Below are 27,546 nucleotides of genomic sequence, written 5' to 3'. Positions count from 1 at the left end.
TTCAATGCGATGGTAGGATGCAGCAGTAAAGTCACTTACAGCCGGTGTCTTTAAGGCGGTTGATGGCGTTGGACAGAAGACGGACACATCCCAGGAACCCAGCCCCTTGCTTCTTGTGAATCTTCTTGTGGTTCCACACACTGATGGTGATGGAGTCTGATTTCCCGATGTATCTGAGGGGAATAAATAAAATCAAGACATGATTATCACTCGGTGACGTGAGGTTCTCTCAGAGACACCACGAGAATCACTGACTGTTTTAATGAGCGAAGTCTGAGATTATCTGTGATAATCTCATGATTGCTCATTAATCTTAAACCCTCAGACTTTAATAGTGCTGGTGTTGTCAACATGTGAAACACATTTGACAAGAGTCTCAGTCAGGATGTCCCCATGGATGCAGGAAGACAGATCCACGACAGAGGCTTCCGCTGAGTCTCCTCATCAAGGACACGTTGTGAGACACCGGGGGGGAAATGGAGGGGAGGGGGAGTCAGAAAGGGATTTTCCAGCCTGTAAATCTGATCCTGAGAGCTGGAGGGTCTGCGACAGAACCCCATAAGCAGACTGTGATCCTGTGAATAATTTATAACATTAACAGCCCCTCAGCGCCCGTTGGTTGGAACATAATTCATTAACACAACGTCTGCTGTGTCATTTCTCCTGAATAAATGGAAAGAAAAGAAACAAATGTCCCAGCTCGATTTAAACCAGCTCTTAATTGAAAGTGTAATTAGGACGGAGCAGCCGTCAATCATGCTGTCAAATGTGGACAAGCTGTAATTAGGTTATATAAATTGAGGGTTGTTTGACTCTAAGTAAATTATTTTTAGTTCAGGAGAAATATTGAATTGAATACACACAAGTCCCTTTCCTTAACCGGACTTTCCAGCTCTTCCTGGGGGAGACTGAGAAGTTCCCAGGCCAGATGGGAAATATCGTCCCTGCAGCAGGTTCTGGGTCTACTACCCCATGGTTTCCTCATGGTGGGGGGGTGACAGGTAAACCTCCAAAAAGGAAAGTGCCCAGGAGGCATCGGGACCAGACGCCCAAACCACCTCAACTGCCCCCGTTTGACATGAAGGAGCATTTCTGAGCTCAGATGTCAGAACTCCTTTCCCGGGTTCTAAGGCTGAGACCAGACTTCCAAACCAAATTCATCCTGAGTGGTGGACGTGAGTGATGGACCAAACTTCATTGCAATCCACCAATCTATCCATAAAGCCATGTTATTATCTTAGCTAAAATAATAAGTCCAATCAGGTACTTCTAATAACAGACTCACAATCACACGTTGGGAACGACCTACATACAGACAGAATATTTCCCGACTGCCTGAATCTCATCTTCTCCTCACTTGTCAGGCGAGACCACGGGTGAGATAAAGATCCGCCCATGTGAACCTGTTGTGGCACACATGCTCGGGTGGGCTCCCTCCTCCAGTCTCAGAACTAATCATCTGTGCGATTCACAGAACGGCATCCCACCGTAATTATCCTGCTGCTTACCGAACGGGATATGAAACAATGGGGCTGTGAGTAAGATGTCTGGACATTTTGAGTCCGTGCCAAATGCCTGTCTGGGGTGCGATGTGAGAGCAGCTCTGTCAGACAGACATGACGGGAGGGAAGCATTAGAACCGAGCCCTGGTCATCTGGATCACCCCTCCATGTAATAAAATTCATTAGTCTGGCTGAGATTTTTAATACCAGTCATAGGCAATAACACACACGTACACTCACAAAAAACACACGCAGACAATGGGAAAATTGTAATAAAAAGGAGAAGGCAGCAGATTTAAAGAGGCAGATGTGCTTTCTAAATACGTCCTTCCACTTGGCAGACTGTATTCATACTATTATTCAATATATTTCTCTTTTTCTTTCTGCTACCGCCAAGGACATATGTTCAAAGTAAAAGAATAAAAAACCTTTATTAGCTTTTTTAGCAACACTAAAGTCACAATCTGAGATACGCAAACCCACTAATGAGATTTAAAAGTTAGGACTGGAACCAGCTGCTGCTCTCAAATGGATCAGCACATGTTTTAATACGTGGACTCGCACTGAATTTAATTAGTTTTTTGGATGCTGTTTAAAAGTAAAACTATTTAGAAGAGTGATTTACCAACCAGGGGATACGTATTTATATTGTGTTGTTGTCTTTGTAGGATAATTTGGCTCCAATCTTGGGCTTTTGTTGAAAACTTCAAAACCAAGCTAAAAGCGTGAACTAGGCTCAACCAAAAGCAAATGTATAAATGGTGGAAATGGTGAAACTAATGTATAAACGTGTTGAGTCAGTTCCATCGTGTGAGGGAAGCTGGTGTTGAAATCTGACTTTGTTCTGATGACGTCATTAGCAGCAGCTTTAAAACACCCGGCTGTGTTCAGAACACCAGGTGTCTGCTGGTCGCACTTTAACGAGCCAGACAGATTTCTAGGCTTCTCGCTCTCAGTCAATTAAAAACCCGTCTCCTTCGAAAACCCGTCGCCTCGGAGTCCGCGTGCCGGCCACGAGGATAAACACTGACACACAGTAAAGAGGATTACAGCGATGGTAAACTTATCACTGGCACAGAAACACACCAGCCATTTTCACATAAACTCCACTCAGCTGTGTCTGAAGGCTCCGGGGACGAATAACCTCCTCTCCATATTTAAGGTGTAGCGTATATGCACATGACTTTTTTCCCTTCTCCTGTCAGATGTGACCTGAGCAGCTAATTCAACAGCCATGTAGCGAGAGGTTCCTGTCTCCCCAGCAACCAAACACACGGAGACATGTGCTTCCTCTCGCTGTTGGCCGCGGCCGTGACGCTTTGGATAAACACCCGAAGGCGAATACTGGAAACTTTCACTCTCACATTCTCACTCACGCGCTCGCTCTCTTATTTTTTCCAGGTTACTTGTGCAACACAAACCCATCTTTGGGGAAAAGAGGCAATCGGGGGTTCAACAAGACATGCACGTGTTTCAGTGGATGGAAGAAAATACTATTGGAGACACCCCCCCCTTCCTTCTCAGTGCTTTGAATCCTGTTCCAAGGGACATTTTTAGACTGCTTGCTGGCGCTGGAGGGTTATGTCATTACACAATATCTAGATATGAGGCCAGATGCAACGGCTGTTTACATCTGTTACTGTTCAGGTCCTGACGGCAGCGTCCTGACACGTCTCAGCGTGCTCACTTATCAAGGTTAAATAAAAAAAGAACTGCTGTTTGTAATCAGATTGTGCCTCTAGGTGGGTCGGAGGTATTCAAATAAACCCAGAAGGAATCCGACTTTCTTCCCCCCCCCCTTCTTTAAAAACAGATGCAAGAAACGACTACGTGAGAAGAGTCGTTAACATGTTTTCTGGGACTCACAGGTCGTAGTGTTGATTCCACTTGGGGTCGAGTGTGTTCCTCACGGTATCGGTCGAGTGGCATTGCCCCGAGCCGTCCACGACCACTTTGGCGAAGGGGTCCGGGAGGCCTGCAGAGAGGAAACACAACACGCTCAGCCTCAGCCACACGGACCTGGGATAACAGCAGATGATAACACATAGATGACAACGATCCCTGCGGTGTTCGCTCACTACGTGGCAGACGGAGATAAACACAACTGGCACGGTGTTGTGTTGTCTACAAAGAGCTGGAGCCCGTCCAGACTCACAGATTACTCATTATTTACTTCCTCAAACTTGTTTCGCCTTCGGATGCCAGATGAGGTCCTGAGGCACTCTGGGAATTCCAGGTTTGATGAGAAGTTATTTCAGTAAATTATCAGGACAATATAAAACGTCTTTGATATTTCCACCCCCCACAATTTTGGAAACAGAGATAATTATACAATACCTGACTTATTTATCCACAACATTTACAGAAATGAATTAACAATACAAACGATCATAGCTGAAAATATGTTTTAGTGGTTGGAGCATGCACAATAACGCTAGTTTTAGAAAAAAAGTTCTCTGGAGTTTTCCTTTCACATAAGAACAACGCAGAAGGAGATTCTCCATTTGGATTTATTCACAACAACACAAACATCTTTGTAAGTGTCTTCCGTTTCATCTCTGCTCTTTTTCATCTTGTAATATGTTCATTCGTTTAGTTATTTTTCAGTTTGGCATCAGTTTCGTGCTTAAATTTTTTCTGGATATAATCTTCTGCTGTATTCTCACATGAGCCCGTTTGGACAACATCCAGAGTGCAGAGTTCAGTGCAGGTCTGAAAGCAGCTTTACAGACACAAACGGGTCAACATGCACAAATACAAAAACAGAAAAGCGCCATAAAGCTTTAGTTCATAAATCAAGACACATATCTTATCTATGGTTTGTGTGCAGCTCTCCACCAGCTCCCTGACAGAGTGTTTGCTCGGCTCCTGAGTGTTGGAATGGCCGGAATGGGCACCACAGAAACCACCTGACCGACCAGCGGACCTTTACATGTTCATTCACCATGACAGCCCGACCCAAACACACCCAAACACTCAGACACCTACATCAGGCCCTTAAAGTCTCCAGTGGACAGAAGGAACCGGCCAACTCATGCTGAGTGGATGTGGAAAAGTGTATTTATGGTATTTCAGTGACGTTATTCCAGACACGTTATATCAGGATTCACACTGGAGTCTGCATCTCTGTGTTAAGAGTGATGGGGCACTAAGTAGACAACACTTTCCCACTAGCAGGGACATATGAAGTCAACCATTCACATCTGCTGAAATGAGAATACAAGCAGACCGTGTGCGGTGCTGACAGCAAAGAGAAAAGTGCCCCAAATTCCTCCATCTCAACAGGTTTTTTTTTACAGCGCATGCATAATGTATCCATAAAAGCCAAAAGGGGGAAAGAGGGTGTGAAAGGAAGATATGTTGGCAGATACTTACGGAAGAAGTCCTTCTTCACCAGGTTTTTGGCGCAGAGGACTGAAAGAGAGAGAAAGAGTCAAAGATTAATACAACTCAAACCATTTTCAATGTCAACTTTTGACGTTATACGCATATGTTTGAAATGTTTCAGGAATTTGCACGGGTGGGCAGCAGGAAATGATTTGTCTCGTTCAAGATTCAAATCGGAAAACGCTGCGCAAACACAGACCAACTTGGGTATAGACTACACAAACCCTCTCTTAACCACAATTGCATGTTTATAGCACGGAATGCCAACAACCGATGTCAAGACACTTGCAAACAACAGCAGGGGAAACAAATCCCTTCGCTGCAAATGTAAAAAACTGAGGCTTTAGAGCAATTAACAGTCGCATTAGCTTTGTCATTAGAAACAGAAAAACCATCCGGAGGCCGATCCTGTCAATCGACTCCGGGAGCCACTGAGGCGGCTGCTGAGGCCGAGCCACTTACACCCTCATCCTGTATATGTGCGGATGGATGAGGAAGCTCAGAAACCACCTGGGCGTCTGGAGCTAAGAGTTACAGCCGGTGAGTCAGACGCATGGAAAGACAGATTTGGGTTTAGCTTACATCTGTGGTTCGGTTCAGTCAGGAGCAAACGCTAATTGGTCTGAATACTATTATCTATGATTCATTAGGGTTGATCAGGACATAATAAATTAATTTGTAATATTTACTTTCGCGAATAAGGTTATGTATTCACCCAGGTCTGTGTATTTTGGTGGAAAGATGCGGTACAGATCAGGGATTACTGGTTAATGTAGAAAGTTATCAACAGATTAATAAATAACTGAGGCTCTAAATCCTATATTTCAGGAGTAGGATGATTCAACTGCTCAGGATTAGCTATTAAATTACTTCCCGGTCTAAAGATAGCAGTTTCAATGTGAATGTCATCATGCTGCCATATGTTTCAGCTCATTTCAAACCAGCTCCAGGGCTGATTAACCCAATAATCAATAAATAAAATGACTGACAGAAATTGATTATCATTTCCAGTAATTCTCTTCTGTGCAGAACACCTCCCGCTGGGTTGTGCATGTGTTTATGTCATGTCTGAAAATGGCCAAACAGACAAAAGGCACACCCCCCTAGTGGCAGACGGCTGCTAAAGCCATTCAATATGCAGCAGTCGCTTATTCATACACCCCCCCCCCCACCCAACCCCATGCCGCACATACTCAGACACACAACCACACCATGTCAAATATCACCCCGAGTTACTTTGGGCTGAGCTGAAAGCAGTTCTGCCCACCAGGAACCAGACGGAGCAGGACGTACCTTCCAAGAAACGTGTGTGGACAAAATTAAACGCACAAATCACCAGCTTCGCACAACAACTTCTACATATGCATGGTGTCTAGTCTACAGCTGTGCAGGGGACAGCCAGACACACAGGGCTGTGGGTTTTAATGACAAGAACTCCCATTAAGGGACAGAAGGAGAAGTGAAAACAGACGACAAAAAGTGGATGCATACCCTGCTGGGGGGGGTGAGGGGGGGCTGAAGAACATGCTCGACAGATGAGGAAGAATTTCTTTCCGCAAACATCCCTGGGAATGTGTTACGTTCCAGCGAAACCCACCTCATCTCTAAAACATCTGGTATGCATCGCTCTTGGTCGCACCCCCCATGAACACACAAGTGAACATGTGCCCCCCCCCACACACACAGACACACACTTGGAGGCTTTGACGCAGGAGAAAAAGGTGGAGTGAGGTAACAGGTGACAGTTTTTTTCTTTTTGTGTTTCCACAAAGCACACAGGCCACAGACAACATGTGTGTAATGTGAATTTGATGATGTTTCCAGAGGAGAAAGAACCTCAAGCACGACGGGTCCCTGGCTCTTTGAGTCCCGATGCAATTAATCTATGTGAGGTACGAGAGAGAGAGAGAAGAGAGAAGAGGGAAGAGGAAGCAAAACCTGCGATCGCAACCCAGACAGAAACACAGAAATGAACAAAAGGCTAAATGAGAGCGACTGCCGGGGAAGGCCCGACACAACACGGCCCACAGAACAGCCGGCTCAGCTTAAAGTTAACCAAGCTGAACCGAGGGAAACCGACGGTGCATAAGCAGCACTCAGCCAGCCACACACCAGGAAGCAACACTATTTATACATATATATAGACTCCGTATGAAAACATGCGAGGGGCCGAATTACAGCTAAAAACAGAAAATGTACAGAAAACCACTGGAATGGTGGAAGCAGGGAGACAATGGCAGCAGTGAAGCCAAGTCAGAGACGGAGGGAAGGAGAAGGAGAGGGTGAGGACACAGTGAGGACACAGTGAGGACACAGTGAGGACACAGTGAGGATACTGTGAGGAAACAGTGAGGACACAGTGAGGAGACAGTGAGGAGACAGTAAGGAGACAGTGAGGAGACAGTAAGGAGACAGTGAGGACACAGTGAGGAGACAGTGAGGACACAGTGAGGAGACAGTGAGGAGACAGTAAGGAGACAGTGAGGACACAGTGAGGACACAGTGAGGACACGCAGTGAGGAGACAGTGAGGAGACAGTGAGGAGACAGTAAGGAGACAGTGAGGACACAGTGAGGACACAGTGAGGACACGCAGTGAGGAGACAGTGAGGACACACAGTGAGGAGACAGTGAGGAGACAATGAGGAGACAGTAAGGAGACAGTGAGGACACAGTGAGGACACACAGTGAGGAGACAGTGAGGAGACAGTAAGGAGACAGTGAGGACACAGTGAGGACACAGTGAGGACACGCAGTGAGGAGACAGTGAGGAGACAGTGAGGAGACAGTGAGGAGACAGTAAGGAGACAGTGAGGACACAGTGAGGACACAGTGAGGACACACAGTGAGGAGACAGTGAGGAGACAGTGAGGAGACAGTGAGGAGACAGTAAGGAGACAGTGAGGACACAGTGAGGACACAGTGAGGACACAGTGAGGAGACAGTGAGGACACACAGTGAGGACACAGTGAGGACACAGTGAGGACACTGTGGAGCCCGACCAGCGGAACAGAAATGTAAAAACGTGCACTGATCCCTTGATTCAGCCATTCTTACATTAGCAAAATTTATTAAACGGGAAACAGACACCTTATGTCCTACGGGAGCTAGTTCAAATGTGAAAGAAGAATACATTATTTTGTCCTCTCAAACAAACTGTTACTAGATTTGGTTCCCAATACAGAAATCTGGATTTTCTAAACAAAGGTCCTGATCATTAAAGTCATATTACAATGTAATTTTAATTGTCATGAAATCAAATGAAGAGACAGGAGAACTGCGCGGGCTTTGAATGAAAGGCCGGGAGATAATAATAAAAAAAAAAGCCCCATGTTTTGATCCAACGATTAGAAATACAATTTTGCAGTTTATATTACCCTGTAATTCAATCACAGGGTAATATACTTGTGGAGATGTCATTTGTCGCTTAAACGAACCAAACAAAAGACCGGTGAGTAAAATGCAGTTTCCTCTTTACCCACCACGACACAGAAAAGCACCATAATTGATGCCGCTGTGGGAAATGCAGTCGTGATGACAGAAGCCTTTTCCCCAAGAAAAGGAAGTGGGCGAGCTTGCACCTACAGGGCACTATCGTAAATCTGTTGGTTTATTGGTCACCCTGGACTGGCCTTCTCATGCTCACACACACAGACAAATGTAATTATGAGCTGGTACACAAAGAAGGAAGACACACACACAGACACACACAGTCAGCCCTGTAATATGACGGATGAAGGCATTCCCACTGTCCTAGGTTTAAAAGAAAGCTGGAAACATTAGAAGCTTGTTTCAGATCCCAGCAAGAATCACATCATTATTATTATTCCACGGCTGTTCTGTACAGAGTGCTGTTTTTTAGGGAGTGACAATATTTTCTGAAACCACATAATGGAGCGGCTTGCCAGTGTTAATATGGGGTGAGGGGGTCAGACAGGCCAAGTTCAGAACTTTAGTTTTTCCTTCATTAAAACAGAAAACTGCCTCAGTGAGAACCTACACAGAAGTGAATTCATAATTCCTCGGTGTGTTCATGGGCGGATAACTACACCGTAAATGAAAAAGCTCTCCGCCGGCCTATAAACAGTTCTGGCCGCCCCTTCGTCAGAAAGACCATCACAAGGGTGCAACAACGTGTTATAGCGCAATATTTCAAATGAGAAAAATGTGACAATATACATCAGGAACTCAATAATGCACGGCTCTATCAACTGAATCTGTAGGTTCTTTGGCACTTGTGTTATTGCCCTTGGTGGGAAATATAAAAAGTGTTTCTCTGAACATGTTTTATTTGGGTGTTGGTCTGGAAAAGTAAAAAACGTGCTCCATCAAAAAATTTTTTCTTTCTCTGAGATTCTTAGTTTTGGGCCACAATTTGCATTAATGAATAAACTGTTATGTATAATATGATTTATAAAGACTCCATTTTCTATCATACAACATGGATCAATTGAAAACATAGTAGTGCCTTAAGGTTTAGTCTTAGAAGAACAAGTTCTCAGCTATTAAATAAGAAATAAGTAAGTTGTTCTGCCACAGTTTTGTGTGTTGGATTAAAAGCATCACATATGAGACTTAACCATTGGATCACGTTCTCATTACACTCATCAGTGTATTCCAACTTTTCCTCTTCTGTGTCACAAAACCACACCAGACAAAATCGCTCCGGAAAAGCATCACATGAAACAGACCATCTCAGATCCTCTGTTGTCATGGCGACGGCAACTATCGAGGCAAAGCCGAGAGAAGGGTTCCTCTGTGTCGCCCGTGTTTCTCATTCCGGTCGCACTGCCTCGCTCACACAGCCGGGCACTGCGGTGCTGACTGATACCCCCCCCTCGCCGCCGCCCCCCCGCCGAGAGACAGACAGGATGAGCACCACTGAGAGATTCACAGCGAGGGACCAGTGCATATATTTAAAATGACAGATCAAAAGAAAAAGTGTGTCGAAGGCCCTTTCTCCACTGCAGCACTTACACCAGACTGGTTATTGAAGGAGGTCATTCACTCACAATTTGTCCCTGTTAACAACAATTAGTTTCACAACTCTTAAGCAAAAGCTTTTAGGTTGAAAGCCCAATTCACTTTCACTGATTGTTGTTGTTTTAAACACGACCAGAAACGCAGCGTAAGGAATTTGAGGATGTGATTGTTGGCGGCTCGTTCAAACAAAAAGGTTAAAACAAATAAAAGCATAGTTTTCAAAAAATGCAGCATCATCTAAGAACCACCTACAGCCTCGCACATGAGCCCTGGAAGTGAGTCGGCTCTCGGTAGCTGCAGCTTATTAGTCACATAATGGTTTTCCACATTACAGCCCGAACCCGGCTGCTTCCCAGAGGACGGCCGAGGAGGCTAAGCAAACACCACGCACACAAATTATTGTGAGCCCGCTGTTGCTCGGCTCCTTCCTTTGCCAGACTGTCTCTTAATAATAAAAAAAATCCATTCCACAGAGTGGCAACAGCAGCGACCGAAACCTTGGGGGCGAAGTTAAAGTTCCACCTGTGGGGAGAGGATGGGCCGAGTTTCTTTCTCCCAGGCCGGGACACAAAGAGCCCCACTGTGCAGGCGAATCAATGAAGTTCGCCAGACTCAAGCCAAACACCTGGGGAGGGGTAGCATAGCACACGTGACGTCTGGCAGAGAGAGGGAGGGCAGGGGAGGGGGGGGCGTCACCATGGCAGCAATCGGCAGTGGAGAGACGAGATGGAACTGGGAACCGACATCTCAACCGTTGTCAACGAACATACACAGACATCAACAGTCAGCCATGAACACAATGGGGTGTGGGAAAAAGAAAAGAGCACTGAGGGGAAAAGAGGGTTCACACGTCCTCTGGTCTGTTGCTCTGCGGTTAACCATCAGTGTGGAGTCTATGAGGAGGAGGAAATGGGGGGGTGTGGGAACCGAGACAAGTGCCTGGTCATGTTGCAGCATTCACCAGCTCGGTTCTGAGTCCAAACTGTGTGAAAACGCAGCTTTATAATGAGACGGAGGAGATGAGTTGTTCACTATGAGATGTTCCTCTTGGTTCGGTGGAATCATCCTCGTGTGAGAATCTAAACAAACCTCCTCCGGCCCACGAGCTCAGGTTGACCCCATTCTGAAGCTCGTTTCCTGTCCACCTGGTTCCTCCAGTCCAGTGCACTGACCCAGACCCGCCAGACAGTCTGACACATCTTCAGGGAGCAGTACTCACCCCCACCTCCTCCCACCTCCTCCCACCACTCTCCCAGCCCTCAGCCTTTCCTCTGCCTGTCTGCCTGTTTGTCTGTCTGCCCTGTTTTGACTCCAGAACCAGGACCGTGCACTCTCATGCGCAGCATTGTTCTTCTATAAACAAAAGGCTTCCTCTTCCCCCCGCCACTCCTCCCCAACCTCTCTGGGACATAGAACCTAAACGGAGATGAAGAAGGACCGAGCAATGACTGACAAGTAGGTTGGTTGGTGCTAGTGAACCTGTTCTTAAGCCGTCTCCGACTAAACTCTAAACCATATGCTAATGAAATCTCCTCTGACAATATGTAGGGTAACCTTTGGCCTTGAGCTCTGCCTCTGTAAGCTCCCGTCAAAGAGGCAGCGGTGGACGGAGGCTGATATAAGCCGGGCGCTGAAGCTTTCATGCATGGCAATCTCACAGACACCGAGCCATTCAGTCCAACACAGGAAGGAAACAAAGCGCAGTTCATTGGGAATAAATCCCATTAAGCAGTGAACCTATGAACATTTGATGTTTTTAACCGAAAGGTTACAGGATCTTTACTCCCTGAGTGTGATGAACTACACTTGGGGAGGAAAGAGTCCAGTGGTTATCTTTCACGTCAATTTAAGAGCAGTTGCGGATAAAAAAGAAATAATATTTGTGTGTGAATAGAAACTTAAGTGGAAACGATTGAGATCGTCTCTACAGTTTCCGAGGAAGACGATCTGATCAGGGTTTGATGCTTGAATACACAAATGCAATGAGACTCAGAAGTGATGCTGTGATCCCAATCCTCAGCCAGCTTATGTCAACTCAGCATTCTTGTGGGCGACGTGAATATGAAAACAGAAAACTCAAAGTCAGCACTCAAGAGCACAAACCTCCGCCAAGGCCCAAAAATCCCATTAGATCCAGTCAAGCTGCACCAGAATGCACAGATTCATAGATCAGTCCGCTAAATATACCGGATTCCTTCCATCAAGATCCATGAGTTATATGGAAAATCAGAAGCAGGGGTTCCTTGGGAAGGTCCTACAAATTAAGAGCATCTTACATTTACTTATTTTGTCATATAGACCCGTGTATAACTGCAGGAAAAACCCTTATTGACGCTCAAAAGTCGACACCAGACAAACAACTTCGAAAAATAAGTTCTGCTCTACAGGTCCAAAGCCACAGAGTCAACCACACCACATTCTGCTCTTCCCTGCTCACGACAAAAGTGGTTCACTTTTTAAAGACCTGGCTATGCCACTTAACTTAAGCCCTTAACTGGAGTCGGGCAGAAGAGAGTGAAGAAGCCGGGTAGAATTTCAAAAAACCCAGTCCAGCTCTTCATGGGGTGCAGGCTAACTGTGGAAATGTGGTTAAGGCAAATTGACTCGCAGGCACTGGGAAATATCTGAGCTTTGGCAAATCCACTTATGTAATATGCAAATCTGATAAGACGTCTTCTGGTCACATATTACAGATATTAGAGTCACTGGTAATGGAGAGTGATCATGGAACTTCTTAAACGCCAGGAAAATCTGCTAATGCCTCTAAATAGACCTACAATTTCCCAAGAGTTAGAAAATTAGACCAGGAAAAAGAGTAAGAAAATCTCCCTGTGCATCATTTTACACTGAGAGGAAAACAGAAAGGATCACTGTGTGAAAAAGAGGAGGAAAAAGGTCCTTGATCAACTCCCAAGGTTCTTACAGAGGCTTCATCTCGACTTCACACACCGAGTGAGGAGGGGAAAGAACAACCCGTCAACAACCGGGCGGCGAGAGGAAACCAGAAGCGATGCACATTAAGAAACTCATATTCCCTGTGACGTGCGTGAATCATCACAAAGCAAACACAGACAGGTCCGACTCCCAGGACTCCTCTTACCCACTTGAGGACATGTGGGGGACATCTGCTGCACCGAATCACTGGGACCAGACAAAACCAGCACGAGGAATTAGAGGGAAAGAGGAGACAGAAGACATAATATGTCACCCACAGCTTCTCTTCATAAGAGGATAAAAGGCTTTGACTGAGAGCAGCCAGATATCATTACACTTCACTCTCACCACCTGCTGCAGCAGTGATGAGCGATGTGGTGAAACACGCTGAGAGGAAGCAGAGACCTGCTCTGCCAGGTGGAGTTCTTTAGAAGTGATGTGCTGTGGTTAGAGAAGGATGCAGCGTTAAGGACCATTAAATATTAGACATTGTTAACGTTTGGGAAAAAAGCCAAGACAAATAAATGGCCAGGGAGATGGGTTCTGAACCAATATCTTATTCAAGCAAACCGACAAAAGCAAAAAGGTGCAGGTTAAAGATGAACAACTATAACCACTCCACCAACTGAGACAAGTCTTTATCTTCCTTTACCAAAACCTGTTTTACTACATGAAGAAACTAACCACACAACCACACGAGAGAGGAAAGAGGCTGGCAGCATTTTCAGTGTGAGAACATTTCATCCATCTCACGTCACCTTTTTCCCTCAGTGATAGAAACTGTAATTGCATAATAGGAGTCCACCCCCGACTATTTTAGGCTCCAAATAGTGGGAAACGATGCCATAATGGCAATTTTTAGTGGCATTCCTGTTGCCTCTGCACAGTGCATCACCCGCTCTTTCCACTCTGTGATACAATGTGCTCAACAGAGAGTCAGCCAGGCGAGTAAAGTCTTCCACAGTACCATCACCGCTGCCACAAAGTGAGAAGTCAAAATGGGAGCTCGTGCTTCTGCAAGCTTGCACCGCTGCCGTGAGTGACCGCACCGCTCTCCTGGCGTCTTGGCTCCTTCGCCTCCTCTGATGTAATGAAGGAGAATGGAGAAGAGGAACTGGCCCGACCTGGGACGAGTGGATGGTACCAACCTGTTTAACAGAAGTGGAGGAACACCACACTGCCGCGTTAATTGCCAGATTTATGGCTTTGCTTCCCCACTTTGGTTTTCCCCCCCAAATCCTTGAGAGTCTTAGTTTCTAAGAATGATTTCTCAGCTTCAGCTGGGAGCAGCGTAACGTCATCGCCACCCGGCTGATTTTCCTTTTCTACATAAATGCGTTGGACGGAGAAGATCCTCAGCCACTTCTGAGAGAGAGGGCAGTAATCATGTCGTAATCACAATATCCTCCCTCGTTTCTCTGTAACGTGAGGTGTTCATCGTCAGCAACCATCAACATGAGCCCTTACGTCTCACTGGAGCTGGTTCCAGACATAACCTGACGTGCTGTGCTCCAATACTGGGGAATGTGTCAAATGCTTTATTAACAGATGAAATTAAGGTCCTTAAAGATGAGTTTTAAGCTACAAAACAGTATGTTTATGTGTCAGGGCTGAATTAAATATTTGACACATAAACATACTGTTTTGTAGCTTAACACTCATCTTTAAGGACCTTGATTTGACACATTCAAATGTGTCAAATGCTTTATATGAAATAAACATATTTGAATGAAATAAACATATTTCATTCAGCCCTGAAAAAACCAAGGAGGCATTAACTTTTCAGTTGGCTTAGGGTAACGTCATCAACTTAAAAAGGACTGTTTCAGCCTTAAACTGTGTGGGAATGGTAAATCCAGTGGTCTGCATGGAATATGAAAGTTCGGAAGAATAAAAATGAGTCTCCATCGCTGAACATTCCCCAACATGAGTTTCTGTAACATCTGCCTGCGAGCTGAATCATCAGGCACGTGGCACTCCCAGTTTCAGATTAGAAGGTTAGTTTCACCATGAATTTCCTGCGAAACAGAACTCGACTCTTATCAGGAAGTTCCGCAGCATCAGGGCCCCTCATCACAAGCGGCTTCGCGAGTAGACGATGAATAGTGAGAACCTTCAGGGATCTGTGCATACTTAGGATTCCTCTACATCTAAAGGCGAGAGGGTTAGGAAGTCAAAACCTCATCGTAGAAATATCCCATTTGCTTCTCTCTCCTCGACTACACAGGAATCTCCTGCGGTGTATTTGTTCAACTTTAGCAGCGATGCCATTTGAAATGTGATCCGGTGTGAATATAAACATCTCTCTTCTGATCCCGTCTCCTCAGAGGACTGGGGGGGGCTCAGACGTCAGGCCGGGGCACGGACAGACGCCTACAGTCAGCTGCTGGCGTCTTGCGGCTTTCGCACCAGCACCCCCCCCACTAGTGGAGACTGGAGAGAGCCCCATCTGCTTGAGGTTAGTCAGAGATAATCGTATCAACCCGTGTCCATCCAGGTTTAAAGCAGAGCCGGCACGTTGAAGAATTAATCTCAGGTTACCCCCCCCTAGTCAGACAGCTCGGCAGCAGCGCTCGGCCCACCCGGCCTCCACCGCTGGTTCTGGGGAAAGTGAAAGCACCTTTCAATGTGTGGATATCTGGAAGAGCCAATAAGACCTTGTGCAAACTTGCCGAGTGATCTCATCCGGGCACGCTGGATAGATGATGATATAATAAACACAGACAAAAGGAAGCAGGAAACGAGTTCAATGCCACAGATCGATTCACAACCAGACAGCCTTCACCTTCCAGACTAGTAGAACATTGACCAGTGTAATGATTAGAGGAAAAGGCTCAGTTGTACCGGCAGCACATTGGAACTGGCCTGGGTGTGATAAGCCATTTTCAGACATTAATTCTCAAGGCAATGGTGTCGGGAGTTTGCCTTTCACATATGTAGCAGGAGATTCTCTGGTCAGGTGCATTCATTACGACACAGAAACAACACAGATAATTTCTCCAGTGGTTTCAAACTACACAAACAACAACAGCAGCTAAAAGCTCCATGTGCATCGTGAGCATAACAGCCATATGAATTACAGACGCAATAAAACAAGACCTACTGGAAATATCAGATGCTCTAACTTATCTCAGTCCAAAGTCAAACCGTTAAGTTTCCATACCGACACAGGATATGCATGCAACTGCTTCAGATTATAAAAAAAAACTTCAAGAGGAGTTCCTAACTTCAAAGTGAGCTCTAATTTGGGAAATAGGCAAGAAATAGAGGAGCCGGCCGAGGTCAGGCGAGGGGACAGTGGTAGGAACAGCCTGGCAGGGATGATAGCAGTTTAGTTCTCACTGGAGCTCCCCCCCCTTACACTCACCACTAATCCAATTCTGACCCATTAACCACCACAACCAGGTTAACAGAGCAGGCCTTTGAAGAGGGTCTTTCCCGACCCACCCAGGAGGATTAGCACTTCTCCCTCACAGCATGCACACGACCACTGAGAGTCTGAGGCTCATCGTATACATCCTGAACTGACATGTAAATAAATATCATGAGGATTCATCCTGGACTTTCATTCTGCAAACTCACATGGACATTTTTCTGGACGTTTCACTCGGGCGCTGGCAGGTGAAGTTTAGGAAACTGAGTCAGACCGGCTCACATGAAGACCCTTAGGAACGGGTTAGGAGATTTTCAGGGGATCAGCGGTTGATTCATCAATCACTCAATCCTCTTGATCATTTTCAGCCACTTCAACTGTTCAGAAATAGTTTCTACATAATGTCCCAGTACACTCATGTGGTTTTGCTGCATTTTTTCAAATTAGCAGAGTTATAAATCTTGTATGTTTCCCTTAACAACTGCAGAAATACCCCCAACAAGCAGCCTTGGTTGGAAATCCCTGATGTAGGACTCTTGTGCATGAACATGACATTGTTTGTGTGTTTTTTCTTTCAGGCTCTAAATGAAACAGGCTGTGAGGACACAGGGAAATATATATTAGCTGTTGTCGATGTTTCAAAGCAGCAATTCTGAAGTGTTGACGATCTGTTGAGACAGTGTGTCTCCCCCAAACCTCACCCGCCTGCTAATCAAACCCACTGTAGGCTGTTATAGTCCAGTGAGAGAGAGTTACCCAGCGATACACAAGTAACCGGCAAAACGCCCGACATCCTGCTGAGTAATATGACTGCACTTCGTTATTGTTGTGGCGGAACCTCAAAAGCGGGAGTTCTGGACCCCACCTGTCAGCGGGTGACGTTTGGACAAGTGTTTGGGTCGGGGGGGCACTTTCTCTGTAAGAAGTTGCCCTCTCTCGCTCTCTCTCTCTCGCTCTCCCCCCCCACGCTACATCTGGTCTCCTCCGGGCCGTTGCTGGTGGCGGTTAACGGTAGAGCTTTGTCCTCATTGACGAGCAGCTGAACCAACAGGAAAGCCAAACCCCGGCCCGTCAATTAATTGATGGAACAATTTAAAAATGATGGGAGGCCCTGAGCAAGGGGGGGGGGGGGTAGGAGAAGTATGTGTGAAAATGAAATGCAATAATCGTTGTTACGTTCCCGCTTCGATTCCTTTTGAACCTCATTTATTTTCTGTTCTCTTGCCCACGGTTAATTTGTTTTCTTTAACATCTCGTTCTGGCAAAAATTGTGGAAAAATGTTTGCTGAAAATACACGACCAGCCGGTAGACTCAACAGTTCACCACATGCAGCTAATCACTGTGTATTTACCACGTATCCTGTCTGAACACCCAGATGAACCCAAATCACTTCCATGCAGCCGCTCTGTAACGCGGCTCTGACGACGACCACATGAATGTGCCGAGCGCCGGCGCCGACCACATGAAAACTCTCTTGATCATCGGGTCCTGTGCCTTCATACCACATCTCTGCCCAGCTGTGGGTGGGGGGGGGTTCGTCTTCAATTATCCAGCATCCAAAGACCCCCCGATCTGTGGGCTACAGTCAGAGCAAGCTGCCCTGAGAAGAGAGAGACGCTGGTCTTTCACTCGGAGCCACACAGGGAGCCAGTGTGAAAGCCCGGGGCCTTTGTTGCATCTTTGAAATAAGTCTGCTTTATGCTCGGGGGGGGCATCTGTGTCGTCTTACAAGGGAAAAGAGAAGCTACATTTTAATCACAAATAAGAAGCGCTTGCTCTTTTTGTAGAATCGTCCGCAGCACGTTTTAAATGCGGATCATTTTTCGGACGTGAGACAAATCAAGAAAACGTGGAGGAAGCTCAGTTAGTGAGGCTGGGAGTGAAATGTGCTTTGGACTTTGGTCTGAGGGGAAGAAGTCTCCAGTCGGAAAGAACAGGAGTGACTCAGAGAGGAAGAGGTGGGAATGCGAATGGAGAATTCGAAGGGAATCCCACTGAGATAGCTCTCTCTTCGCCGGGCTGCACCGCGCCAAAGAATTCAGACGAGCAAACCATATGCTCCACAAGTCGAATGTAAACTCCCGGCTTAGACACAAACGGCAATAAACGTCAAGACCCTGAATCCAACCAGAAAATCAAACCAACAGCAGCTCGTTCACTGCTCTGCTGCACCGATTTATTCAAAAAGGGCAAAGACGAAGCATCGTTTTCTATCTAATACGTGATCAGCTTGCGATGAATGGGAGGAATGCCTCTCTCTCTCTCTCTCCTCTGCAAAGTCTCAATCCCATTAAAGGGAACTCTGACTTGGCACCGAGCAGTGTGTCATCAGATTTATGGCTGCACGGAAAGTGGTGCAAATTATGCCATGAGCTATGTCAGCATGACAGAATTTAAGAATGATCAGACGCAGCAACGAGCCGTGTCTCGACCGCGTGATTTACGAGCCGATGGAATCGCTGCACGTTAACCTGTGTTTTTGTGTGTCGTGTGATTTAGGAGAGATCAGCTGAGGAGAATAATGGAAACCTGTCCTGTGTAGTCAAGGGGCAATTCTCACCCCGAGTGTTAGTTTTAGCAGCTTGCTTGCCATATTTTTCCCCAGTTTAATAGCTGGCGAACATCTGCAACATCTGGTTCAGATGGACAGGAGGGGGGGGGGCTGTCAGCAAGGAGAGACGCCTGCAGCACAAACAGCTACAGGCCTGTTTTTAAACGGAGCAGCTCATCATTCACAACCTGCCTGGAAACAGACTCATCGACAACTATGTGTCAAAACTTGACTGGAGCGCAGATGACAACATGCGGCTACGATGTCACGCCGACACTTTCGGCAATCGCACAAACCTCGTACACGCAGCTAAACAAAGAAACACATAATGAGAGTATATACGGAGTGACACCTCCCAGTTAAAAGTGAGCACTTGGGCTTTACCACCAGCCTTCCTTTAGAGCGTCCTCATGATGTCAGGACACGATATTACATTATTCTCACATTATTCTTCTTCTTTTGAGGATTACTTGTTGGCAGCACATCAGGAGGAAAGTGGACTGTGAGGGCCGGCTCTCGCCATCTCTTTCACCGTGGACTCACATTCTTAGCATTCCACTGGGAGACCACTGCGGTCCCTCTCAAAGTGCGGTGACAAAACTCATTCACAAACCTAACGGGCCCCTCTGGACACTTTTTGTGGCGATGCATCTCTGAAGGACATCGGGGGGGAAGTAACTAGTTTTATTACGCAGTGACAAACTGGTAATCTGATGCCAGTTTAAGGGGAAGAAAGAGACCAGTAACGTGTTTGTCTATGACACGTTTATGCCCATGTAACAGGTTATGAGTAGTTAACAATTCAGACTGTCAAAACTGTTCAAATATAACATTACAACATGTTAAAAACCAGCCAGACATAAATTTCTCTACAAGAATTTAACTATGTTGGAAGTAGAGATGAGACTGTGATTTTTTTAATAAATAAAGATAATTATAAAACACAGATCCTATTAAATATGCAACATTAAAATTGAATCAGAAAGGCATGAACTTGCAAAAGAAGGCAAATTTAAGTGAAACCGAAAGTGATTGAAATGTGGATATAAAAACAACACAACCATTATGACCAAAGCATGTGCCTGTGAGAACAATACAACCATATGTTTGATGTTGTGTAAAATAACGACACACAACAAGCAGAGCGGAACCAGAGCGACGGTTGGAAACTCATTGTGTCGAGTCCAGACGTCGACAACCAACATCTGAGAGTGAGGACAGAATATCAGCGTTTGTGTAATGTGTGCGAGAGAAAACAGTGGATGGTTGTAGATAATCTGTGTGATTCCGTGGATATGAGATATGATATGACACCTGTGTAATAACCACACTGAAGCCCTGCTGTCTCCATCTCCAGCTCATCACATCCCTCTCATCAAACATCCCTCCTCCTCGTCTCCACTTCATTCCCATCAGACACCGCACCATGCTAAATATTGAATTTGGCTCTTCCTGATAGAAGTGGACGACCCCTGGAATGTGACTCGGGGGGCCGGAGCCCTGGACGGACATCAGACGCTGGAGCCCGTGTCCCCGGTCAAAACACTGTGTAAACCTTTTCCCTCTGTTTGTGTTGAAAAGGCAAAAACCCAAAAACAGCTGAGGTGGAGAGAGGGAGACGTGTGCACACACACTTCACCACGGAGGAGAAATTCCTCCAGCCTGAGAAGTGGATGACAATATTCAAATATGTAGTTGACCCAAAAACTGAAAGTTCACTCATTATCTCCTCACCACTGTGTCCACGGAGGGTTTGAGTCCATGAAACACTTTCTGGAGTTTCATGGGTAAAACGGCATTGAAGCCAAATCCAAAATAATGGTGACCTATTCTTTAAACGTAATAAGACAACCACCTCTTTTATTGCATTTGACTTTTTATTTGACTTTTTATATCTTGTATATATCTGTTTTGCATTTTACTCTTTATTTAACTTTTTTCATGTCTTGTATATATTTTTGTTTTGTTTTATATACAGTTATTTATTTCTTATGTGAAGTACTTATTGTGTTTTTATGCTTTATGTTAAATGTATGCACCTATTTACCAAAGAAAATTCCAGGTAGGTGTAAACCTACTTGGCAATAAATCCTTTCTGATTCTGATTCTCTGCCTCCATCCGGCTTCTGTGATGTCATGCAAGTGTCCTCAAGCACCGACAGTCAAATTCAACTCTGACAGTTCGAGTAAAATTTGAATGTCTGGGTTTGCAGACAATCGGATGAAACCACACAAGCAGCATGAAGGCATGTGATGTTGTATTTCTACATTTGAAGAATTAATAACAATTCACTTAAGTTATATTGGATTTGGCTGCAGCTCCAGACAGTGTTTAGTGGACTCCAACCAGTTCACCCAGCACCTCCATCAGCCCAGAGGTGAGTGGATACCGGGTGACCTGTGGAGCTGCCTGTCATCCCCACCCAGGGGGGGGCTCGGCTGCAGCTAGCCCGATGTGGCTAAGCTAACAGCAGCTAGCCAACTTTCCCCTTTCCCCTGTGTGTGTGTGCAGTGTGTATTACACATTACAACGCACCGAGGGGGGGGGGGGTTGTAACATGTTAATGTGCAGATATTAGTGTAATAATCCCGGTGTGGTTTCCCACCCCACAGGCAGCACAAGTCCCGGGTGAAGCAGCGGAACGTGCCGGTGCTGCAGGAGCCGGGTTCCGGCTGCTGCTGCTGCGGAGAACCGGTGCTCGGTGGAGGCTAATTCCAAAGAGCAGCCATATTCAAATATCAGGTTTATAATAAAAATAAGAGGAACGACACATTGTTATGAATGTTATAGAGACAAGATATTATGGGAGAACCGGTAGAGAAGCCAAGAGTGGCCCAGGGGAGCTGCTCCCGTCCAGGAGACACACCGAGCCCTCCTAGCTAGTGTGCCCGGGAGAGGGGCACCGAACCCGGGGGTGTAGCTACCTGTTAGTCGCAGCTTCACCGGGCCGTTCCTCCGCACTCCTTGGTTCGACATGTCCTCCGGGTCCCGGCCTCCAGTCCCGGGAAGCGTGTCTTCAGATGGGGGACAGGTCGGATGGAGCACTCCGCCACTTTGGGACAATAATGGAGTCAACGCACCGCCGTGGTCCCGGATGTGGAGTGAACTGCCACCGCGATGGCTCCGGGAGAATTAAACCCCCCGAAAAGAGAGAAAGAGGGAGGGAGATAAAGGGAGAGATAGAGGAGGAGGTGGAGGGGGTGGTGGAGGAGGAGGAGTGGAGCTGGGAGGGGGTTTGTGCACTGAGGAGCTGCGGGAATCGTGTTCACTTGTTCCGGGAGGAGCCGCTGTCTGGCCCCGGTCCTCCGCTCCGCTCGGTGAAGAGCAGCCGCTTTTAAGAGCTCGAATCCGGGAGGGAGCTGGAGGAGCTGCCCGGTGACGACACTCCGAGGGGGGGAGTCACATCCAGGGAGAGAGAGTTTATTCATCCTCATGCTTTTACACTTTTATGTTTTATTTATCCTTACACTTTTAATTGTGTTTTCTCTAAATCAGGGGCCATGTAGGGACCACAGTTTAGGCTGGGGGCAGTAACATTCTCCAGCGTGGTTCACATTCACAAAGCAACGTTATATTAACCCCCTGAAACATGAATTTATTTCATTTAAATTGTATATGAAGATATTCAGCAGGGCTGGTCTAGGTTTATTCTAACCCAGGGGACATAGAGGGGACCCCTTTATGATTAGCATGGTTCACATTCACACAGCAAAGTTTTATAAATCCTTAAAAGTTTAATAAGCTTTATTTCATTGAGAAGTGGCGAATGTAGGATTTGTTTCAATCAGGAGCCACAGTTTTAAACGTGAGGGCAGTAAATTCTCCATCATGTGCCATCACGAAGCAAGTTTTTCCATATCCCCCCATATTATTTTATGATTTAATTTGTACATGGAGACAGTCAGTGGCAGATCAAGGATTTCTCTAAATCAAGGTCAGACAATTCTCCAGCATGGTTCATATTCGTAACACAAGGGTTTATAATCCGAAATTTAAAAATTTAATTAAAATCTATTTGCACATGTGGGCATTTACCTGCAATATCAACAATTACACACCTCATACTAAAATTCTGTTAGAAATGTGCATGTGTTTACAAGGGGATGGATATCAGAGCATTTTCTGTTATGGTGGAATTGTAGAGTCCAGAAATTTGTTAAGACATTGAAAAAGCTGCATCTCCAGAGCTGAACGAATGAATATGTGATTTGGTGGAAAATTAATTCAGTGTTCAGGCTCAGCAGATTGAAAGGTAACACATGGGTCCATATCTTTTGTAACCATACAAAAACTTGGCTCAGAACATCCCCACATCTATTTGTTTTAATTAAGGAGGATGTTTTATATCATGTTCTTATTTATACACTTGATTGAAACTAACTTTTAATTACTTTGTGACATGAACGTCATTTCTATTTTAGTCTTAACTGATTGCTTATTTTAAGTTCCATATTTATTAAAAATGAGAATTATGTTAATACGTCTGACACCTAAAAAGGAATGCAACTACTCGATGACCTATAACACCTACACCACTGTTTCCTGACATGTGACCGACCAGTTTAAAAGAAGGTGCATCCCACTTGGCACAAATAAAAACACTCAAACATCATCTGACAACTTTATTTACAATCATCTTTTCTTAGTCAAGTTAAAAGAGTATGTACAGAACATACAAAAGGACAAACAGTGGTAGCGAGGGTACAGTAGAAGGAAGGAGGGATCAGAAAGTCATCTAGAATTCAAAAGTGCTCTGGCTCTCCTGGATCTGGAAAGCATAACCATCATTGGTGGCTTCTGGGGCCACAGACTCCACCTCCTCGTCCTTTAAGAATCAAGAAGATAGAAAACGGTTAGAACAACTCAGGGCGATGGGAATGGAAATAAAAATAGAATAAAATAAATAAATCAGTCCAAGCCTCTTTCAAGACACTCACCTCCGCAGAGAAGTATTTCTCAATCAGGTTGAGAGCTGCTTTGTAAACCATCTCGTTCTCGTGAGACTGCAGCGCTTCAATCCGGTCCAGTCCACCGCATTCCTCCATCATCAGACTCAGCTTGTCCGACTCGCCGATCTTATCACCGGCCTGAAACCAAAAAACACACAAGCGTCACACGGAGATAATGACTCATCAGCAGGACCAATTAAATCCAGGAAGAACCGTATTTTGCCAGGACAATCCACTCACCAGGAAGATATTGGTGATGGCGTCCAAGATGACCAGGACGATTTTGCTGTCCTTGGAGGAGAGCAGACTCAGGAGAGGCTCGATCACATTGGCCTGAACCAGATACACCACCTGCTGGACATTGCCCCCGCTGGTGAAGTTGGTAATGGCCCACACGGCCTCCTTCTGAGTTTTGTAGTCTCCCTGCAGAGAAAAGAGGATAAACACCTCAAAAGTTAGAGTAATACCTAAAGAAAGAATGTGATTCTACAGAAGCGCACTGGTAAAAATAAACCTATAGTCCCCCACTGGTGAGACAAAGTCAACTCACCTTAGCAAGAGTTTCGACCATGTACGGGACGATGCCCGAGTCGATGACCTCCTGGATCTGGGTGTCTCTCCCGGCGGTGATGTTGGACAGAGTCCAGGCCGCCTCCTTCTGGATGTTGGCTCTCTTGTGGCGCAGCAGTCGGGGGAACATGGAGAGGGCGCTGGCGTCGAGCACCGCCTGCGTCTGCTCATCGGTGCCGGTCACGATGTTGCCGATGGCGCGCAGCGACGGGGTCTGAGGGGAAAGGTCAAGGGGTCATTTACAATCTAGGGGAACCAGAGGAGCATGCGAGGAGCACATAGACGACTTTATACTCACAATGACGGCAAGTTCGTCAAAGCCGAGCAGCTTTACGAGCCGGGGGATGATGCCGGTTTGGACGACCACCTGGATGCGGTCGTTGGAGCCGTCAGTCAGGTAGGAGAGGGCCCAGCACGCGTCGGCCAGCACCTCCCGGTCGTCGTGGTGCAACAGGCGGACAAGCGCCGGTAAGATCTGCTGGATGGCCGTCATGGGTGGGGAGGGGTTCTTGTTGCGGCAGAGGTTCGACAGCGTCCAGGTCACATTTCTCACGTAGCCGGTCTGCAAAGCAAATCAAGAGAGAGAAGTGAAGGGGTCAGTTTGACACGGCGCAGCAATCAGTTGACTTAGGTCGCCCCCTAGTGGACAACAGGAGGCATAAATGTGGTTGGGTGGTCAGATTTGAATTTGCTTACATTAAATACTGAGAGGTCAGGGACCGCCACCAGGCTGAGCAGAGGGGCCACAGCTCCGTGCTTGATGACCCGGTCTCTTAACGCTGATCCATCACCTGGACACAAAAAAGGAGAAAGACAGATTATGACCTGTCGCCTCTAAACCAATAATTGTGACCATACTTTTATTGAAATCTGTGAATTACCAGCAATGTTTCCCAGGGCCCAGACGGCCTGCTCGCTGATGTGCTGGTGCGTGGACGTGACCAGGCTGATGAAGGCCTCGATGGCCCCGCCCTCCACCACGGCAGACGTCTGGTCGGACGTCCCGGACGCGATGTTGGTCAGAGCCCAGGACGCCTCGAACTGGATGGGGGGGCAGTCCACAAGCCCCAGGAACGCCACGAACTTGGGGATCAGGCCGGCGCTGATCATCTGGTTGATGGGAGGGTTCTTGTCCCGGGACAGAAGCTTCCTGCGGTCGGGACGATACAGAGAATGTGAGTGAAGGAACAACAGGGTCGGGCAGTAAAGGAATGTACAGTGAGATGAACAGTTATTACCGTGCAGCCTGTGTGGCCGAGAGCTGGGACTCGATGTTACCGCTGTTCACTCCTGTGATGATCTCCTCAACCGTCCACGGCATGGAAGCCTGCGAGTCGTCACAAACAACCATTAGACATGTACTCACAGGAAGTCAACCTAATAAACAGCTTTACAAATAAACCACTGCAATGCCCCTTATTGCATTTTACCAAGATTATGGCTTCCTACTTTATTGCCGACTTCTAATCTAAGACTCATTCTGGACTCCTAGCTCTGACCTTCCAAACTATTCTAATCTACTTTTTCCTATTTCTCATCTTTAACATTTCTTATTTCTGCAACTGCTCTTTTTCCTTGTAATCTTCAAACTACTTTCAATTGTTCCCGTTAACAGTTTTCCTGTTTTAAAAAAAAAGGTGCCGCATAATCAAAGCTTATCATTACTGACACATTGCTATTGGAGCTCTCTCCCATTTCCCACATCTCACCCACCACTTTAATCATTCACCCCCCCATCTATAACATTTTGAATGTGATCTTCAAACTTCTCGTGTTACCTATTGTTTGAATTCAAATGTTCAGCTTAAAGCCACTCATCACTGGGTTTTAAACGGATCTGAACAAGTTGATTATTACTATTCCAGATGCATTTCTTACAGGCGTGGCTTCTCCTTTGTGATTGTCAAATGGCTTCCAACTGTTTTTGACAGGTGCTTTATAACTACACCTACTAATTTGGCTTTTTAACAGTTTTAACTATGATAAAACACATTCAAACTTTACTCATTTGTATTACACATTTAAATTCATGAAACACAATGGGAGGGGGATCAGAAGATGGATCATTTTGGACAGTATCATCCTCCAGTTCGATTTAATAACGGTGTGGCTACCTGACAGTTGTGGGTTCTCTCCTGCAGAGGAGACGTGGCCTCGTCGGGGAACGCGGCCACGTTCCTCCTCTTGAACATCTGATCATCCTTCTTGGCTTTGCGGAGCTCCACGTTAACCTCCACCCTCCTGCGACGGAGCTCCTGAAATTTAAACATTTAAATAATCAAAATCAGGGCTCTTCTTCTTCGTGTGCACGAAACAAACAATGTCCGGAAGTTTTAATAACAGTTAAAAGTTGAAGAACTCACCCCGGCATCTTTGCCTTTGTTCTTGAAGCTGGTGAGACGATCGTTCTCAGACATGTTTAATGTGAAGATGGACACGAGTTTGTTTCCTGTGGATTTAAAAAAGAGGAGAGAAGCGGAAGCGCCTCGTGAGTTCCTGGAGTCACGAAGCTAATCTGACGTTTAGCCGGTTTAGCTAGCTGGCGTCCCCCGGAAGCACCGCAAACACCACGAGGTTTAAAACGTCAAAATGTGAAATTTTACTGGAAGATAAAAGGATTAATTTTTCATAACTCACAGGACAGGACCGAGCTGGAGCTGGAGAGCGAGCTGCTGTGCGAGGAATCCGCCGCACAGACCTTTAAAGTCCCGCAACGACGCCTCCTGATTGGCCCGTTCGAGCTGGAGCATCCGGCCGCCTCCTCTCATTGGACGATTCGAAAGATACCGCACGGCGCACCGGAAATGGCGTCACTGCGCAGGAAGCATGGCGAGGGAGAACACACGTCACCGCCGGACTTCAGCACGTGCTTATCCTTTGATAAATGCGGTTTTAAACTTTTTTTATTTTCAAGTTCACCGTCAGAGAAACGAAACAGTCGATATACTTTAAAGAAATACACAATTAAAACTACACACTACACAAATAGTCTGTTTCAATGCATGTGTGTGTGAGTCTGAGTCAGTACACGTGTGAAGTAGATGAGTTGTTGTGTGTTGCCAGATGTTTATTTGTATTGTGCATAAACTGCGGCTAATGAGACACATGTGCGTATTTAACGCTGTGACGCATTTCCTGTTCCTGTGTCACAGCTTTGATGTTTTTGTATGTTGAAATACTTTTAACAGAAAAGGGATTAAAGGAATGATGAATAATCTTTTCTTTTACAGTCAGGAAAATATATACCTTGTGCTCAAGGGGACGTCCTGAATTATTAGAACTTGAAAATTGTTAAT

General features: G+C 46.0%; 2 protein-coding genes across 2 annotated transcripts in view; both read right to left on the bottom strand.

The window, feature by feature from the left end:
* The window catches only part of smurf2 (SMAD specific E3 ubiquitin protein ligase 2), a 40,658-nt gene extending 18,750 nt beyond the window's left edge, over positions 1-21,908 (bottom strand). The window contains exons 1-4 of the mRNA XM_061090565.1: positions 21,656-21,908; positions 4,878-4,916; positions 3,369-3,477; positions 40-173 (exon numbers count right to left, since the gene is read on the bottom strand). Of these exons, the coding sequence (XP_060946548.1) occupies positions 40-173; positions 3,369-3,477; positions 4,878-4,916; positions 21,656-21,707 (334 nt within the window). The 5' untranslated portion in view covers positions 21,708-21,908. The remainder of the gene's footprint in view (positions 1-39; positions 174-3,368; positions 3,478-4,877; positions 4,917-21,655) is intronic.
* Positions 21,909-23,338: 1,430 nt separating this feature from the next.
* kpna2 (karyopherin alpha 2 (RAG cohort 1, importin alpha 1)) lies at positions 23,339-26,956 on the bottom strand. Its single transcript, XM_061090582.1, has 11 exons — positions 26,888-26,956; positions 26,614-26,699; positions 26,365-26,505; positions 25,489-25,577; positions 25,132-25,400; positions 24,947-25,041; positions 24,549-24,812; positions 24,231-24,464; positions 23,921-24,103; positions 23,669-23,818; positions 23,339-23,556 (listed from the first exon to the last, which is right to left on the bottom strand). The coding sequence occupies exons 2-11, from the start codon at positions 26,665-26,667 to the stop codon at positions 23,467-23,469; spliced, it is 1,569 nt and encodes a 522-aa protein (XP_060946565.1). The 5' UTR covers positions 26,668-26,699; positions 26,888-26,956; the 3' UTR covers positions 23,339-23,466.
* Positions 26,957-27,546: the final 590 nt, after the last annotated feature.

Source organism: Limanda limanda, chromosome 17, assembly GCF_963576545.1.
Source record: "Limanda limanda chromosome 17, fLimLim1.1, whole genome shotgun sequence".
In the NCBI taxonomy this organism is placed as follows: Eukaryota; Metazoa; Chordata; class Actinopteri; order Pleuronectiformes; family Pleuronectidae; genus Limanda; species Limanda limanda.
The sequence above is the reverse complement of the archived record's forward strand: the minus strand, read 5'-3'. Positions and strand labels throughout refer to the sequence as shown.